The sequence below is a fragment of the Symphalangus syndactylus genome, chromosome 13, assembly GCF_028878055.3.
Source record: "Symphalangus syndactylus isolate Jambi chromosome 13, NHGRI_mSymSyn1-v2.1_pri, whole genome shotgun sequence".
NCBI classification, from domain to species: Eukaryota; Metazoa; Chordata; class Mammalia; order Primates; family Hylobatidae; genus Symphalangus; species Symphalangus syndactylus.
Genome location: NC_072435.2, coordinates 113,230,855 through 113,249,052, shown reverse-complemented (window position 1 = coordinate 113,249,052; position 18,198 = coordinate 113,230,855). Strand labels below are relative to the sequence as shown.

The window sequence follows — 18,198 nt, the reverse complement described above, 5'->3', positions numbered from 1 at the left end:
TGAGGCGGGGCTCCTGCAGGTCCCCCACATAGCTGTCCCATCAGGTTGGTTCTGAATACCTCTTGATCCCCACATATTTCCAGCGTTGTTTCTTTCTCTCTGACACCATTCTTCCTGACATCTGTCTCCCTTATCCTCCCCTATGCCTGTTCTCCCTAGTTCTTGCCCCTCTACTGGTCCCTCTGACACTTTAGCCCCCTTTGTCTCCCCCACTTAACCGCTGCTGTCTCATCCTGTCTCCTCTCCTAATTTCTAGCCTCTTCTGTTTACCAATCCCATTGCTTTTCTTCCCGCCAACAAAGAGCACTGGCTGGGTGTTTTTCCATTGTGTGTTCTCTGGATTTAATCAATTGGCTTTGCAAAAGTAGGCAGGAGGAGGGGTATGTCTTGGGCCTGTTGGATCGGGCCATTTGTGTCCCATCTCCTGGGGCTCTAGGAGTGTCTGGGCCAACCTGTCCACATAGGGAAATAGCAGCCCTGGGAGAGCCGCTACCAGGATTCCACTGCAAAAGCAAGATGAATCTGGCTGGAAGGAAAGACAGAAGGAAAGGCTTTTCCCTGGCTTCCAAGGGCTTACTTATAAGGGACACTGCCTTGGGAACTCTTTAGTCCAGCTTTCAAAATAGTTCCCCGATCCTTGCCCTATGGGGTGATCACCCCCAAACTCCATTATCCATATTGAAATTTATCTCTGAGGGACTTTCTGGACCTGTGCTGCCCCTTACAGTAGCTACTAGCTACATTTGACTATTTACATTTAGACTAATTAAAATCAAATAAAAACACAAATTTAATTACTCAGTCACACCAGCCACATTTCAAGGGCTTATATTGGTACAAATATAGAACATTTTTTTGATTGCAGAAAGTTCTACTGCACATCATAAGCCAGATCCTTGCTATTCAAAGCGTTGTCCATGGACCAGCAGCATCAGGATCACCTGGGAGCTTGTTAGAAATGCACGATTTATGGTTCCACCTCAGACCTACTGAATGAGAATCTGCATTTTAAACAGGATCTGCAGGGAATTCCTATGCACCTTAAAGTTGAGAAGCACTGCTCTAGAGCAGGAGTCAGACATAAACTAAGATGCCTACGAGGGCCAAGTAGATGTCCTAAATGAGAGAAGTTGGCCAGAGCAGGCTGTGGGACACTGGAAAACCCAAGTGCCATCTAGGGAGGATAGCCAGCCACTCCAGCTATGTGGACCTACGTTGCCAGCATTTCTGACATTTCCAACAAAAGCCCAAATAGAGAATTTTATGTGCCATATGCTTATTTTTTATTTATTCAATGTTTTTTGAGATGGAGTCTCTCTCTGTTGCCCAGGCTGGAGTGCAGTGGTGTGATCTTGGCTCACTGCAACCTCCGCCTCCTGGGTTCAAGCGATTCTCCCGCCTCAGCCTCCTGAGTAGCTGAGATTATGGGCACCCACCACCACGCCCAGCTACTTTTTGGATTTTTAATAGAGACAGGGTTTCACCATGTTGGTCAGGCTGGTCTCGAACTCCTGACCTGGTGATCCACCTGCCTCTGCCTCCCAAAGTGCTGGGATTACAGGCATGAGCCACTGCGCCTGGCCCATATGCTTATTTTTAAATGTAAGCAGTTTATTAAAATATTTTAAAGTCATGCTGGCTGCTTCCCTGCAAGCCCCGCATCTACAGGATGGACAGAGCCTTCAAATCACCAGGGAGCAACTTTAGGGTACAGCAACTTGCTAATCTGACACTGAGTCCTCCTTCCCTGTCCTCTCACTTTCCCACTCCCATCTCCCCTGGCCTTGATCAGTGCATATTCCTGGGAATCTGCCCTAATTTAGAACGAACCCAAGGGAAGCTTAAAGAAGGAGGCAAATTGCTGCTGAAAGCACTGTGATGTGTCCCAAAGCCAACAGGCAGTTGGTTTTCGATGATCTTTGCATTGTTTATCTCCAAAAACAGAGAAAATTGCAAGTGAAGGCAAAGTCTTCAGCTCCCTTCTCTTGCCCTTCCCACCCCACATCCTTAATTGAGAACCATCTGTTCCTTGAATAGCTGTATACACTCAATGAGGCTCCTTTAAAACCTGAATTCTCACCTCTCTTGAGACCTGCCTTGGGTCAGCCTCATTGGAAAAATTGCCTCCCACCAAATTCTCCTCTGTAGAGGGTTCTGCTAGAGGCTGATTCCCATGTGGACAGAAGCAGCCTGCTGGAAGGTGATGGCTCTCAGAGGCTGACATTTGAAGAAGGGCTCCCTCCCACCCACCCTCAAGGCCATGCCGCCTTTTGTTCAAAGGTGGCAGGTGTCTGTACATACAGAGTGAACTGAACTTTGCAGAAATCCACCAGCTTCTTGCTTTTTCTCTCCGTTGGTTGGAAGTTGAAAATATAGTCAGTTTCCATGGTGATGGCAGCTCAGGCTAAGCAGAGAAATGAAATCCCTGGGTCAATCTGGAGCTTAAACTTCTCAACCAACACCCTCCCCTCACCACTGCAATAAAAACAAACAAACAAACAAACAAACAAACAGCTAACAAGTAACAATACCAGGCATCAAATTTGATTTTGAGCTTCTCATTTTTGTCTGTTGCTGTGTTCCCTGTAACAGAAATAACAGAAGGGAGAGGGGCTTGGGCGATATGATTTGGATCAGGAAGCATTTATTTAGCATCTACTATGTGCCTAGCTTCCTGGAACAGCTGTCTTTCAGGGATCCAAGGTTGTTTAGGACAAAGTGTTTCAGTGTGTGGCAGGCTGCTTAGGCCTGAGAAATCCCAAAAGGAATGAAAGATGATGCTAACATAGAGGTTAGAAAGTTAGGGACAGGGCACCGTGATGAGCTTGTCCACTCATCACAGGCCCTGAGAAATCAGGAACCTCGTGTATTTAAAATGAGTTTTGAGTCTGCTAATATGAAACAATTATGGTATTTTTTAAAAACCCGATAGCTTTAGTTTTATTATTATCATCTTAATTGTCAAAAGTCATATATGGACAATAGAAATATGTTGTGAACCACAGAGAATACCCTGATCCCACCACAGAATGATTATCATTTTTAGTGAATTGTCCTCCAGTCTGGAGGGTGGGCCTAACAGGTGGGATCTGAGCTATGCTGTCCTGGCATAACCAAAGATAAAGTGATACTTAAACTCCCAAATCAATGTTTTTACCCCTACGGATCCAGCAAGGTTAGTCCGGACAGAGTCCGTTCCATGTGACATCAACAACCCTCTACGGAAGCCACCTCGGTATTCAGACCTGCACATCAGTCAGACGCTCCCCAAAACCAACAAAATCAACAAGGTAAGGCTGGGCTTCCGCTGGGTCTCGGCATGTGGGGCTGGCACTGCTGGGTGAGGGGTAGGAGGGAGGAAGGGTTGATCTGGGAGTATGGCGCTCCCTCCTAGCCCATCTCGGCTCCCCTAATTCTGTGATGTTTGTGTTGAGTAAAGCTTGAGGGACATCCAGAGATCAGTGAAGAGATTTGTGTGCCAGAAATCTAATTTAGAGAGAGGGCATGTCGGAATGAGAATGGATGAGGGTGTCCAGGAAGGCACAAAGGATGGGAGGAAAGACTTAAAAGGAGTTTCCTTGGTGGTCCAGACCTCACTTGCTTTGCTCTTTGAGAGGTTTTGCCATCTGTATTAGTCCGTTTCATGCTGCTGATAAAGACATACCTGAGATTGGGTAATTTATAAAGAAAAAGAGGTTTAATGGACTCACAGTTCTGTGTGACTAGGGAGGCCTCACAATCATGGCAGAAGGCGAAAGGCACATCTTATATGGTGGCAGACAAGAGAGAGCTTATGCAGGGAAACTCCCCTTTATAAAACCATCATATCTTGTGAGGCTTATTCTCCATCACGAGAATGGCACAGGAAAGACCAGCCCCCATGATTAAATTACCTCCCACTGGGTCCCTCCCATGACATGTGGGAATTGTGGGAGCTAAAATTCAAGATGAGATTTGGGTGGAGACCCAGCCAAACCATAACACCATCTTCCAGGACCAACTTTGCAGATGGTTCTGGGCTTTCTGACACATCTGTCGGATCAGACCTCCAAGGAATAGGGGTCTATTTCTGAGCTTCTGGTAGAGGCTGGATGGGTGAGTTTTCTTTGGGGGCCCTGAGCTCTGAGCAACAGGCAATTTGGTTGGCTTCTACCCTCAGACAGGTGGTCAGCAGTGGGCCCCTCTGTGCATCTTTCTTTCAATTGTGGCCTAGAAATTTCTGGCCTGATTTCCACATCCTTTATTTGGTCTGCTGATGGGGCTGTACCAAATCTATCCTGGGGGTATGACCAGCCTCACAGTCGGAGGCAAAGGTTGCACACACTAGCAGGTGATTTCCCAAGCATCTCAAAGCTTGCATGCATTATGTTGAAGGTAGATGCCTTAGTCCATTTGCGTTGCTATAAAGGAATATCTGAGGCTGGGTAATTTATAAAGAAAAATGTTTATTTGGCTCTCAGTTCTGCAGGCTGTACAAGAAGCCTGACACCAGCATCTGCTTCTGGGGAGGCCACAGGCTGCTTCCACTCATGTTGGAAAGTGAAGGGAAGCAGGCATCACACGGCGAAAGGAAGGAAGAAACGCACGTGAGAGAGAGAGAGAGAGAGGAGAGGGGAGGGGAAGGGAGAGGAGGGGAAGGAAGAGAGGTGCCTGGCTCTTTTAAACAACCAGCTCTAGCAGGAATTAATAGAGGGAGAACTCACTCATTACTGCAAAAAAAGGGACCAAACTCTTCATGAGGGATCCACCCCTGTGACCCAAGCACCTCCCAATAGGCCCCACCTCCAATATTGAGTTCAAATTTCAACATGAGATTTGGAGGAGACAAATATCCAAACTATATCAGTGGAAAAAGCGCATCAGCCCAAGGATCGGGAGGGCACTGACCTGTGTTCAGGTCCTAGAGGAACATCATGATAGCTGAGTCACTATTCAATGGAAACACACAGAGGATTGCCCCCTTCCCAATCCATTTCCCACACAGCAGCCAGAGTGATACTTAATGAATGTAATTTGAATTATGTCATGCCCTGCTTAAAAACCATCCAATAGCTTTCGACTGCATCTGGAAAACAAAGCATATCTACTGCAGCCTGAAAGGCCAGGCATGATTTGGTCCCTCCTCTATCTCTGATCTCTCCTTCCAAGTCTCCCCACAAAGCTCGTGTGTCCGTTTGCTCTTGAGCTATCTCACCCGCCATTTTTATCTTGAAGCCATTTACCATCTGGCTCCTTGTGGCATAATTTCAGCAGCTTCTGGAATCAGGCAAACCTGGCAGCCAGCCAGGGCTTCCTCTGCTTATTAGCTGTGAGACTGAGCAAGTAACTTAATCTCTCTGAGCCTCAGTTTTCCTGTATGTAAAATGGGGCTGTTCCCGTTATCTACTGCAGCACAACAAATGACCCAAACTTAGTGGCGTACGACGATCATCCTTTTATTATACTCACAGAATCTGTAGGTCAGGAATTAGGACAGAGAGCAGAGGGAATGGTTTGTCTCTGCTCCATAATGGGAATCAACTGGGAAGACTCACATAGATAAGGGCTGGAGTCATCTAAAACAGGGATTGACAAACTATGGCCCACAGGCCAACTCCAGCCCACAACCTATTTTTGTAAATCAAATTTTATTGGAACACAGCCATACCCATATTTCTGTGGCTGCATTTTTGCTATAATGTCAGAGTTGAGTAGTCATGACAGAGACTGCATGGCCTGCAAAGCCTAAAATATTTACTGTCAGATTCTTTACAGAAAAGGTTTTCTGACCCCTGATTTAGAGGCTCTTTCACTCCATGTCTGGGGCCTGGGCTGGGTTGAGTCAAAGCCTGGGTTCAGCAGAGATGTCAACTAGAGCACCTGTATATGGACTTGCTGTAATGCTTGGGTGTCCTCACAATATGGCTGCCTCAGGGTAGTCAAGCTTCTTACATGGCAGCTCATGGCTCAAAGAGCAACTGAATTAGCAAACAGATGGAACTTTGACAGTGTCACTTCTGCTGCACTTTACTGATGGAAGCAGTCACAAGCCTGCTCAGATTCAAAGGGAAGAAACACAGACCTCAACTCTTAGTGGGAAGAGTCCATGGATTTGTAGTCATGTTTTAAAGAGCCTGTGGCAGGCAATAAGAACACCAACCTCAGATAGTTGTTATGAGGATGGAATTCAATAATCAACATTTAAATGCACTCAGTGTACTTCCTGGCCCATAGTTAACATCCAGGAGATTCTACCCATTATTATCAGCTTAAATTTGGGGGCCTCTGATCAAAACATCAGGCCACGCCCACTTTTCCTTTGTTATTTGCAAAAGATATAGGTCTCTAGGAGATGGGATCCCCACTGCTGGGAGGGCTGAGCAAATTCAAATGGCAAGGCTTCTGGGAAGTATAATAATTGTGCATCCCTTAGAACCCATTCTTTCCTTTGTGACATTTTGAGGGGCAAGGAGCTCAGAACCACCTTGAGACCTTTCTCTCTGGCTTTACAGGTACAATGAGCCTCTTGGTGTCAGATGAGACTGAAACATAGGTCAGATAGATCAGTGACTGTGACATCGTTCTGCTTGTCTGCCAGCAGGAGAATTTGATATGGGAAATAAATTAACCTCTATTAAGAAAGCAGCTTTGACATGAAGGTGGACAAGATCTATCATAGGGCTGGGTTATTTTTTCCCCTCTTTCCCTTCTCACTGGCTTCACACAGATTCTTCTTGTCAGGCAATGATGTGGTTAGTGCAATAAATTTCTGAGCCAATGTGGTCTGAAGATTTTTTTTTCACTGCTCTTTGTCTTGTCTCCTGTCTAGTTCAGTCAATCCAGGTTCACAAAGGTGCTGCTTTTTCACCTAGCACAGTGGTTAGAGTGTAGATTTTGGAGTCAGGAAGTCTGAGCTTGCAACTCAGCTGTTTAACTTGCTGTATGACTGTGGGCCAGTTATCTCAAGATCTGTCTGCCTTAGTTTTCCTTTATGTAAAATAGACATAATAGGAGGTATCATTGGGGTTGCAGACAGGATTAAATGTATGATATGTATAAAGGATTTTAGTCAAATTGTGAATACTCAAGGCATAGAAGTAGCTTGACGATGAAGAAGACAGAGAAAGAGGAGAAAGAAGAGGCAGGAGGAATAGGAAGAAGGAAGAAGGAGGAAAGGAAGGAGGAAGAGGAAGAGAAGGAGAAAGAAGAAGGAAGAAGAGGAAGACAGAGTGGGGTGGATGAGGAGAATGAAGGAGGGGGAAAGAGGAGAAGCAGCAGCAGTAGCATCTGCCAGTTCCTTATGGGACCAAGCTACAACCCTTGTACTTCCACATCAAGGCATCAAAAATACCATCTGCAGCAGTGGCAGAGGCTGAATCTCTGCCTGCTGTATTCATGCTGTTTGAAGTGGTTGCATGTTGGCTTGCTTTTGTTGGTTGGTTGCAAGGTACAGAGACCCGCCTAGGCTGGCTCAGCAAAATGAGTTGTCGTTTGTAAAGGATGGACATGGGGGCAATTCAGAGAAAGGGAAATCATCATTTAGGAGCTGGGCCTCATGAAACTAGATATGGAGGATGGCCTTGAGCTCAGTCCAGCTCCTTGGACCCAAAGCAAGCCCATGGGCCATTGTTCTGGTCTTCCATAATGACCCTGACTCAGCTACTCTTTGTGGGTCTGCTCTGATATGTTGTTACTGTTGGCTGGTTTCCTTATCTTCTACTTTTGTCTTTCTTTCCTCTATCATTGCTGCTGTCTCTATATAGTTCCTACTCCTTATGACCTTTGGCTTCTTTGTTTTCTGGCCTGTTGTGGCTCCCCTGTTCTCTTTGAACCTCCTCTTATCTCAGCCTTTTCTCCTAATGCTCTCTGCTTTTCTTCCTAATGGCCTATCTCATCATTATATCCCATATTATAGGTCACTGGTCAGCTGCCATTAGGCTCTGGCCTATGGTCCTGTGTTGGGAGTGGGCTATGGAGGTCATAGACAAGTGTATCTGCTTAGGACAGTCCATTGAACAAAGGCTGTTGGGTTGGAGGGCGAGGACAGTTTCCTTAGAAAGTGTCCATGGGAGAAGAGTGACCATCACCACCATGTCCAAATCAGTGCTCAGCTGGTTGAAGTGGAAACCTGGGTGATAAATGTGCTTCTATTTGAGTTCCAGAGTCAAACGTGAATTTCTTATTACTTGGCACAACCTTGTGTTTCTGCTTCTGAACCAGGACTTGGGACCTGGGCCAATGCTCTATGTGACTCCAGGAGGCCATTCCTCCCACCTTAGAGTCTCAGCATCCCCTCTTACAGAATGAGGTAGTTGGACCGAATGGTCTCTGATGGATGTTTCCAGCTCTCATCTATGTTCAGAAAGAGGAATTATGCCATTAGCCTTTCCCTGCATGATCTGGTAGAGTTTAATAAGTTTCCTTCTGATGGAACACAACCGCCAGCTGCTGGTCCCATTCAGACACAGATCTGGGTTTGACCTGCAGAAGAGATTTTCCCTCCTGTTGTAACAATTCTGCCAAGAAAAGTGAGTACCATATGTATTAATGAGTCTGTCCTCAAAGAGGTAGAGATAAGTCCTTCCACCGTAAAGTCCTTCCACCAATTTTCTCTCCTTCTCTCCCTCTTTCCATCTATCCTTTCTTCCTTTCAATTGCTTAGTTCATTCATTCATTCATATAACATTGATTAGTTACCTCCTATGTTTTTGTTTCTGTGTTTAGTTTTGTAGATTTCAAGATGAATAAGTAACAGTTTAGTGGATGAAAATAGATCTTCCTCCTCTATCCCTCTCTCCTCTTCATCCAACAACCCTTCCTCTTTTCATTTCTTTCTTTTTTCCTTCATCCAGCACACATTTATTGAGGGGCCACCATGTGACTATGCGACTGGCACATTGCTAAGTGCTGATGCATATAACATACTCCCTGTCCTCGGGGAGTGCCTAGTCTAGAGGATGAGACAGATAAGCTGACAAATGTCCATGTAGAAGTACAAGCCTATATGGTTTTTTTTTAAAGTTAGACAATGACCATCTTTTTGCAGAGCATCTGTGGAAACTTCTTGAAATTTGCCAGCAAGTTCAAAGAGCAAGGCTTGGGAGGGTGGATAGATGCCTTTCTTTTCCTCATATAATATAATTGGCCCCCAACTTCCTTGAAAAACCTCACCTGCCCCCTGGGCTGAGCGGGAGCTTCTCTCTATATCATAGTTATAAATGATAAATCTTCGCTCCACATGTCGCTGACATATTATTCCTTACACTAATATGTCCATTGTTATGGAAATGCAATTACCATTAGATAAATTAAGATAGAGTGAGAAGGGTTCCTGATGCTTTTCTACTGATGTTGGATCAGAGTTACCTTCAAGGTGGTCTTGCCTGGCATGTGGTTAGAATGAACTAGAGCATAGCCTTGCCTAGAATAGTAAGACTATGTCCAAGTGGTCAGATGTCCCCTGCCTTCTACTGGGACTCACATTTATTTCTCCCACACGGGGTCAGAGACCAAACTGGGGAGATCTGTTACTCCAAGGAAAATTCTATAGCTTGGGAATGTTAATCGTCCATGGGGCCAGTATCCGTTTCTCTGTTTACACAATCATAGTTGAGTCTCCCTCAACTATCATAGTTGAGTCTCGGAGACTCTCTGGAGAGAGTCCAGTTTCTCCCTCCAGAGGTAACACCTAACTTGCAGGTTTGCTGCCAGGACTAAATGAACTAACAATATTAGTTACTCTGCTTCCAGGGAGGTGGAGTAATTGTACTTTTCCGTATTCCTCCCACTAAGTACAGTTGATCCTTGAACAATGTGGGGGTGAGGGATGCCAACCCCACCCCCACAGTTGAAAATCCACATATAACCGTTGATGCCCCAAAACCTTAACTACTAATAGCCCACTGTTGATCAGAAGCCTTACCAATAACACAGTTTATTAACAGGTATTTTGTATGTTCTATGTCTTATAGGTTATATTCTTGCAATAAAGTAAGCTAAAGAAAAGAAAATGTTATTAAGAAAATTATAAGGAGAAAATATATATTTACTATTCATTAAGTGGAAACAGGTCATCATAAAGGTCTTCATCCTTGTTGTCTTCATGTTGAGTAGGCTGAGGAAAAGGAGGAAGAGGAGGGGTTGGTCTTGCTGCCTCAGAAGTGGCAGAGGTGGAAGAAAATTCACATATAAGTGGACCAGTGCAATGCAAACCTGTGTTGTTCAAGGGTCAACTGTACATCTAAAAACAATGGACATTGTATATAAAATAAACATAAGACCACTCTGAAACAGGGCAAGAAGAAGGCAGACCAGCTAGGGACCCAAACAATGACACAGTGGCAAGTTCCCTGAGACTTTTTTTTTTTTTTAAGATGGAGTCTCACTCTTGTCACCCAGGCTGAAGTGCAGTGGCGCAATCTCGGCTTACTGCAACCTCTGCCTCCCAGGTTCAAGCAATTCTCCTGCCTCATCCTCCCAAGTAGCTGGGACTACAGGCACCTGCCACCATGCCCGGCTAATTTTTTTTGGTATTTTTAGTAGAGACGGGGTTTCACTATGTTGGCCAGGCTGGTCTCGAACTTCTGACCTTGTGTTCCACCTGCCTCAGCCTCCCAAAGTGCTGGGATTACAGGTGTGAGCCACTGCGCCTGGCCGCCTGAGACTTCTTTTAGCTTCATGTATCCCAGACTTAGAACTGAAGAAGCTGGCAACCTGGATGTGTCAATGAGTAAAAACAAAAAAAGCCCCAACAAAAACCTGCCCCATCTAGTCAAAGGCCCAGGAAAGGGACAGCTTAGCAAGAATACTTTTACCCAATAACCATCCTACCCCAGCCAAACACCACAGAAAAATCTGTTGCCCTACCTACCTGTAACAACAAAGATCAAGTAGGGAGTCTAGACTCCCATCCTTGTCAAGCTGAACCCTGGCATCCCAGTCCTCCTGCCAGGCTGGTGTTAGAGAAGGCTGGGTAGGGACTGTCATCCCTGCTGGTGGGAAAGAACACCCCCCTCACCCAGCAATAATGCAGCACTTCCTCCCACACCTGCTGAGGTAGGATTCGAGGAGACCTAGTGGAGAGTCAGAGCTTTTACCACCACCATCATTAACAAGGCTGCTCCCTGATTTTTGGCATTCTTACCCCTCCCAGCAAGAGTGGTATCAGCGAAGGTCTATGGGGGAGCTGGATTTCAACCGCTGCCCAGCAATAATGAGGAACTCCTCCCCTCTTCAGGGACGAACATAAGCTGAATGGAGAACTTAGATTTCTACCCATCCCTGGCAATAGCAAGGCAGTACCTCCCCTTTCTGTGCTAGAGCAATGTCACAGAAATCCAGTAAAAACAAGAGGTTTAAATAAGATCCAGAGTCTCACAACATAATACTCACATGTTCAGGCTTCAGTTGAAAATTACTTGTCATAGCAAGAAGCAGAAAGATCTCAAGCTGAATAGAAAAAGAAAGACAATCAATAGAAGCCAATGCTGAGATGACTGGGATTTTAGAATTATCTGATGACACTTTTAAAGCATTCATTATAAAAATACTTCAATAAGCAATTATGAGCATTCTTGAGACTAATGAAAACATAAGAAGTCCCTGAAAAGAAACAGAAAGTGTCAGCAAAGAATCGGAAGATAAAAAGAAGAAGCATTTAGAAAATTTAGAACATACAATTAGAAAATACAATAACTAGATAAAAAATTCAATGGATGGACTCACTAACAAGATGGATGGGGCAGAGGAAAGAATTTGTGAACTTGAAGATACAGTGATAGAAATTACACAGTCTGGATAACAGAGAGAAAATTGTCTGAGCAGAGTATCACAGACCCTTGGGGATTATAATAAAAAATCTAACATTGGTGTCATTGGTGTCCTGGAAAGAGAGAAGAGGAGAAAGAGGACAGAGCTGAAAATATTCTTGAAGAAATAATGGTTGAAAACTTCCCAAACGGGGCAAAAGACATAAACCTACAGATTAAAGAATCTCAGAAAATACCAAAGAAGATCAACTCAAAGAAATCCGTGCTAAGATATGTCATTCAAACTTCTGAAAACTGAAGACAGACAAAAGCATCTTGAAAGCAACAACAGAGAAACAATACTTTAGCTATGGGAGAAACCATTCAAATGACAACAAATTTCTCATCAGAAACCATGGAGGCTAGAAGAAAGTGGCACAGCATTTTTTCAAGTGCTGAAAGAAAAGTTTTCAATTCCATGCATAGTGAAAATATTCTTCAAAAATGAAAGAGAAATCAAGACATTGTCAGATGAAGGAAAACTAAGACTATTTGTCATAAGTATATCTACCCTGAAAGAATAACTGAAAAGTATTTTCTAAACAGAAAAGAAGTAATAAAGAATCTTGGAAAATCAGGAAACAATAAAAAGTGTACAAATACGATTAGATACAATAGTACATATACCTTCTCCTCTTAAATTTTCTAAATTATGCTTGAGAGTTGAAGCAAAAATTATAACACTTTCTGATGTGGTTCTGTGTATATGTACAGGAAATATTTAAGACAATTATTAAAAGGGGAGGGTAAGGACATAAAGGAACACTTCACTCAAACTGGTAAAATGTCAATACCAGTAGACTGCAATAAGTTATGCATATATAATATAATACCTACAGCAGCCATTTAAAAATCTATACAAAGAGATACACTAAAAAAATACTCCAGCTATGTCAAGATGAAACTCTAAAAAATGTTTAACTAACTCACAGGAAGGCAGGAAAAATAAAACAGAAATTAAAAATGAAATTGACAAACCTGTAGCAAGACCAACAAAGAGAAAACTCTGATTACCATTGTCACGAATGAGATGGGACATCACTACAGACCCTGCAGTCATCAAATGGATAAAAAGAGAATATACAAACAGTGCTACACATATACATTTACAGCTTAAATGAAATAAACCAGTTTCTTGAAAATCACAAACTTCCACAACTCACCCACTATGAAATATATAATTTGCATAGCCCTGTAAACATTAAGGAAACTGAATTTGTAATTTTAAAACTATCTTACTCCGAAAAAAGAAATCTCCAGATGGTGTCACCGGAGAATACTACCAAATGTCTAAAGAAGAATTAACACCAACTGTACACAATCTCTTCCAAAAAATAGAAGAGTATACTTTCCAATTCATGATATATACCAATATTACCCTGATTCTAAAGCCAGAGTACAAAAAGGAAAACTACAGACTAATATTCTTCATTAATATAGATGCAAAAATTCTTAACAAAATATTTAGAAAATAGAGTTCAGCAATATATACAAGTGGAGTTTATTCCAGGGATAGAAGACTGGTTCAATATCTGAAAAATCGATTAACATAATTCACCATGTTAACAAGCTAAGAATAAAAAATAACGTGGTTATATCAATTGATACAAAAAATTGACAAAATTCAACAACCATTCATGATAAAAGAAATCAGAAAAGTAAAAATGAGGAAATTCCTCAACTTGATAAAAGCACCTAAAATAATACTACAGCTAACATTGTACTTAGTGATGAAAAACTGAATGTTTTCTTCTACAACTGGGAACAAGCTAGGATGTCCACTCTCACCATTCTTATTCAACACAGTGCTGGAGGTTCTGGCCAATGCAGTAAGGCAAGAAAAGGAAACAAGACATGCAGATTGGAAAGGGAGAAATAAAAATGTCCTTATTTGCAAATGACATCATTGTCTATGTAGAGAATCCCAAAGAAAATACAAAAATCCCAAAGAATATATTTTTTAAAAAGTTCTTAGAACTAATTAGTGAATTCAGCAAGGTCACAGAATACACGATCAATACAAATTAGTTATATTTCTTTTTTTTTTTTTTTTTTCGAGATGGAATCTCACTCTGTCACCCAGGCTGGAGTGCAGTGGTATGATCTTGGCTCACTGCAACCTCTGCCTCCCAGGTTTAAGCAATTCTTCTGCCTCAGCCTCCCAAGTAGCTGGGACTACAGGTGTGTGCCACCGCACCTGGCTAATTTTTGTATTTTTAATAGAGATGGGGTTTCACTATATTGGCCAGGCTGGTCTCGAACTCCTGACCTCATGATCTGCCTGTCTTGGCATCCCAAAGTGCTGGGATTACAGGTGTGAGCCACTGTGCCTGGCCCAAATCAGTTATATTTCTATATACTAGCAATTAACATATGGAAACATGCCATCTACAATTGCTGAACAAAATGGAAATACTTTGGTGTATATCTGATAAAACATGTAGGGTTTATATGCTGAAAACTGCAAAATGCTGGCAAAAGGAAACAGAAATCAAAAGAAATGGAGACAGACACCACTGTGGGTCGGACTGTATTCCCCACAAAGATATGCTAAAGTCCTAACCTCCAGGACCTGTGAATGTGATCTTTGGAAATAGGAACTTTGCAGATATAATCAAGTTTAGATGAGGGTATACTGGAAGAGTGGTCCCTTATCCAATATGACTTTCAGCCTTATAAGAAGAGGAGAAGAGAAACGGTGACACACAGGGAGAATGCCATGTGACAACAGAGGCAGAGATTAGAGTGATGCAGCTGCAATCCAAGTAATGACAAGGATTGCTGGCCACCACCAGAAGGTAGGAAGAGGCAAAGAAGGATTCTACCTAAAGTCTCAGAGGGATCCTGAGACATGGCTTTGCCAGTACTTTGACTTGGGACTTTTGGCCTCCAAAATTCTGAGAGAATAAATTTCTGTTGTTTTAACCCACTCAGTTTATGGTACTTTGTTACAACAGCCCTAGGAAACTGATACCCATACCATGTTCATGGATTGGAAGATTCAACATAGTTAAGAAGTCAGTTCTCCTCAAAATTCATATATAGGTTTAACACAATTTATAACAAGATCCCAGAAAGATTATTTTTATAAATAAAGACACGATTATTCTAAAAGTTATGTGAAAAGACAAAGGAACTAGAATATCTACAATAGCTTTATTCTTTTGAAAAATAATAAAGTGAGAAGAATCAGTCTACCTGATCTCAAGACTTCTTATATAGATACAGTCATCAAGACCAAAATGGATATACAGATGGCAAGTCAGCACACGAAAAGATGTTCAATATCTTAGCCGTTAGGAAATGCAAATTAAAGCACAGTGAGATATCACTACACTCCAATTAGAAAGGCTGAAATAACAAATAGTGACAATACCAAACACTGGCTAAGATGCAGAGAAAAATCAATCATTCCTACATTGCTGGTGTAAAATGGTGCAGCTACTCTAGAGAACAGTTTTTGCATTTTCTTTTAAAACTAAATATGTTATTACTATGTTATCCGGAAACTGCACTCCTAAGCATTTATTCCAGAGAAATAAGAACATATGTTCACATAAATCATGTTAATAAATGTTTATAGCAGCTTTATCCACAATAGCAAAAAATAGAAAACAACTTAGATGTCCTTCAGTGGGTAAATGGTTAAACAAACTCTGGTACATCCATGTTATAGAGTACTACTCAGCAATCAATCAAAAGGAAGAAACTCAGCAATCAAAAGGAAGAAACGATCGATACATGCAATAACTTGGATGAATCTATGGAGAATTATTCTGAGTGAAAAAAGGCAATCTGAAAAGGTTACATACTGTATGATTCCACTTATAAAACAGTGAAATGATAAAATTATAGAAACAGAGAATAGAGCTGGGCACCAGGGTGCACAACTCTAATCCTAGCTACTTGGGATGGAGATTGAGGCAATGGGATTGCTTGAGCCCAGGAGTTTGAGACCAGCCTGGGTAATGTAGCAAGACTCTATCTCAGAAAAACCCACATACAGCTAGTGTTTGTTATACTGGACAGGTATGGAGAATAGATTAGAAGTGCCAGGGGTTAAATATAGGGGGAGGATGGTGAGGAGAGAGCAGGAAATGGGTATGGCTATAAACAGGCAACATGAGGGATCTATGTTTTGATGGATCTGTTCTGTATCTTGACTGTATCAGTTCAGTATCTGGGCGGTGATATTGTACTATAGTTTCATAAGATGTTATCAGTAGAGAAAACTGAGTAAAGGAAACATAAGATCTCTCTCTTCTTACAACTACATGTGAAGCCACAATGATCTCAAAATAAAAAGTTTAATTATAGAAACATACTATCATTAACATAATAACTACCATTTATTGATGACAAAGCACCTCTACTCAATACGAAGGAGGTGGGTACCTACATAACTCATTTAAACTTCACAACAGACCTACAAAGTGGATGTTCTTAGCCCATGTTAAGGATAAGGAGGCCGACCGCATTGACCCACACCTGTAATCCCAGCACTTTGGGAGGCCGAGGTGGGAGGATCAGATCGCATGACCCCAAGAGTTTGAAACCAGCCTGGGCAACATAGTGGGACCCTGTGTCTACAAAAAAAGGTGCTTTAAAGCTGGGCATGGTGGTGCATGCTTGTGGTTCCAGCTACTCAGGATGCTCAGGTGAGAGGATCACTTGAACCCAGGAGGCTGAGGCTACAGTGAGCCATGATCGTGCCATTACCCTCCAGCCCAGGCCACAGAATGAGACCACGTCTCAAAAAACAAAAATAAATAAATAAAAATAAAATTAATAAAAAGGATAAGGAGTGACTCACTGACCCAGAAGCAGTGTGGATCTAGTGGCAGTGGAGTGGGCTTTGGGAGAGTGAAATGTACAACCTGGCTGGACACCCAGTAAGCATCTAGACAGAGAATGTCCATTTCCTCTCTGCCCTTGACCTCCTTTGCTATTGGGTGTTTGCCTCATCTACTCTTGGAGTTGGCAGATAAGCATACCTGTTGACCTCACTAAACCGTCCACATGAGTAGTGGACCTCTGAGTAATGGAGGGATCAAGTGACCACTGCCCTGTGGGTGAACAGATGAAGGCTCTCCTGAGAACACTTAGCTCTGCTAGCTTCGAGAGGCAGGAATCCCTTTTATGTCATGTGGAGGTTTGCTGCTTTTGCTCATCTCTTGCCATCTGATGAAAGCAAAAAGTCCCAAAGAGGTGAAATGCTTTTCAAGGTTCAGGCGACAACAATCTATCCCTTTCCAGGAGAACATGCCTGCAAATGCATACAGCTACTGTTCCTCCCTGCCTGCCTCCCTCCCTCCCATGCCTCCACATCAGCTACTGTTCCTCCCTGCCTGCCTCCCTCCCTCCCATGCCTCCACATCAGCTACTGTTCCTCCCTGCCTGCCTCCCTGCCTCCCATTCCTCCACATCATTTAATCTTCATGCAGCCCTGTGCACTTGATGTTATCATTATTCCCATTTTACAGAGGACAAAACCGAGGAATGGAAAGGTTGGGCGCTTTGCCCAGGATGTACAGAAAAGAGGTGGCTGTGGAATCTGAGTCCAGGTTTTCCTGACTCCGGATCCTGCTGATACTAATTTCCTTGTGCTGCTGTAACTTTTAAAAGAGCATAAACTGGGTGGCTGAAACAACAGAAATTTATTCTCACACAGTTCTAGAGGCCAGAAATTCAATGTCAAGATGCCAGCAGGGTTGCCTTCTAGAGGCTCTGAAGGACAATCTGTTCCATGCCTCTCTCCCAGTCTCTGGTGGCTCCGGCAATCCTTGGCTTGTGTCTGCATCACTCCAATCTCTCCCTCCATCTTCATGTGACTTTCCTCTCCATGTGTCTGTCATTGGATTTAGGACTCACCTGAATCCAGGATGATTCAGATATTTGTCATCGGATTTAGGATATTTGTCACTGGATTTAGGACTCACCCAAATCCAGGATGATCTCATCTCGGGATCCTTACCTTAAATTATGTCTGCAAAGACCCTTATTTTAAATAACGATCAGATTCAGAGATCCTGGGTGGACGTCTTTTGGGGGACACCGTTCAACCCACTACTCTGCTCAGAAGTCCACCCCAGCTGGCCATTCCGAAAATGCACACATGGATTCTATCTCTCCTTGTTTTTGAGCTGGTCTGGGGTGAGGAGAGGCAGTGCTGGTTCCAGCTGTGACCCAAGCTAAGATGCTGAAGGCTCACTCTCACATTCTCTCTGGAGCTGTCAGACTGTTGATTCTTTAATAAACACTTGGGAGGAGAGGGGTTGGAATGGGAGGGGTACTCTGGCCACCTCTGCATGGGGTTTTTCAGAATCAAAGAGGCACAGGGTGAGTGGCTGTCACCTGTGTGGTTTTCATTACGTGGTCCCCTTTCACTCTGGGGTCCAAGCAGTGGACAGGA

At 43.1% G+C, this 18,198-nt stretch overlaps 1 protein-coding gene across 2 annotated transcripts in view; it reads left to right on the top strand.

The window, feature by feature from the left end:
- KSR2 (kinase suppressor of ras 2) overlaps nucleotides 1–18,198 on the top strand; it is a 526,538-nt gene that overhangs the window by 420,885 nt on the left and 87,455 nt on the right. Inside the window, exon 9 of one of the 2 annotated variants that reach the window (XM_055235579.2) lies at nucleotides 3,172–3,290. In XM_055235579.2, the coding sequence (XP_055091554.1) occupies nucleotides 3,172–3,290 (119 nt within the window). Of the gene's footprint in view, nucleotides 1–3,163; nucleotides 3,291–18,198 lie in introns of both variants that reach the window. The other variant, XM_055235580.2, reaches the window with a different exon arrangement.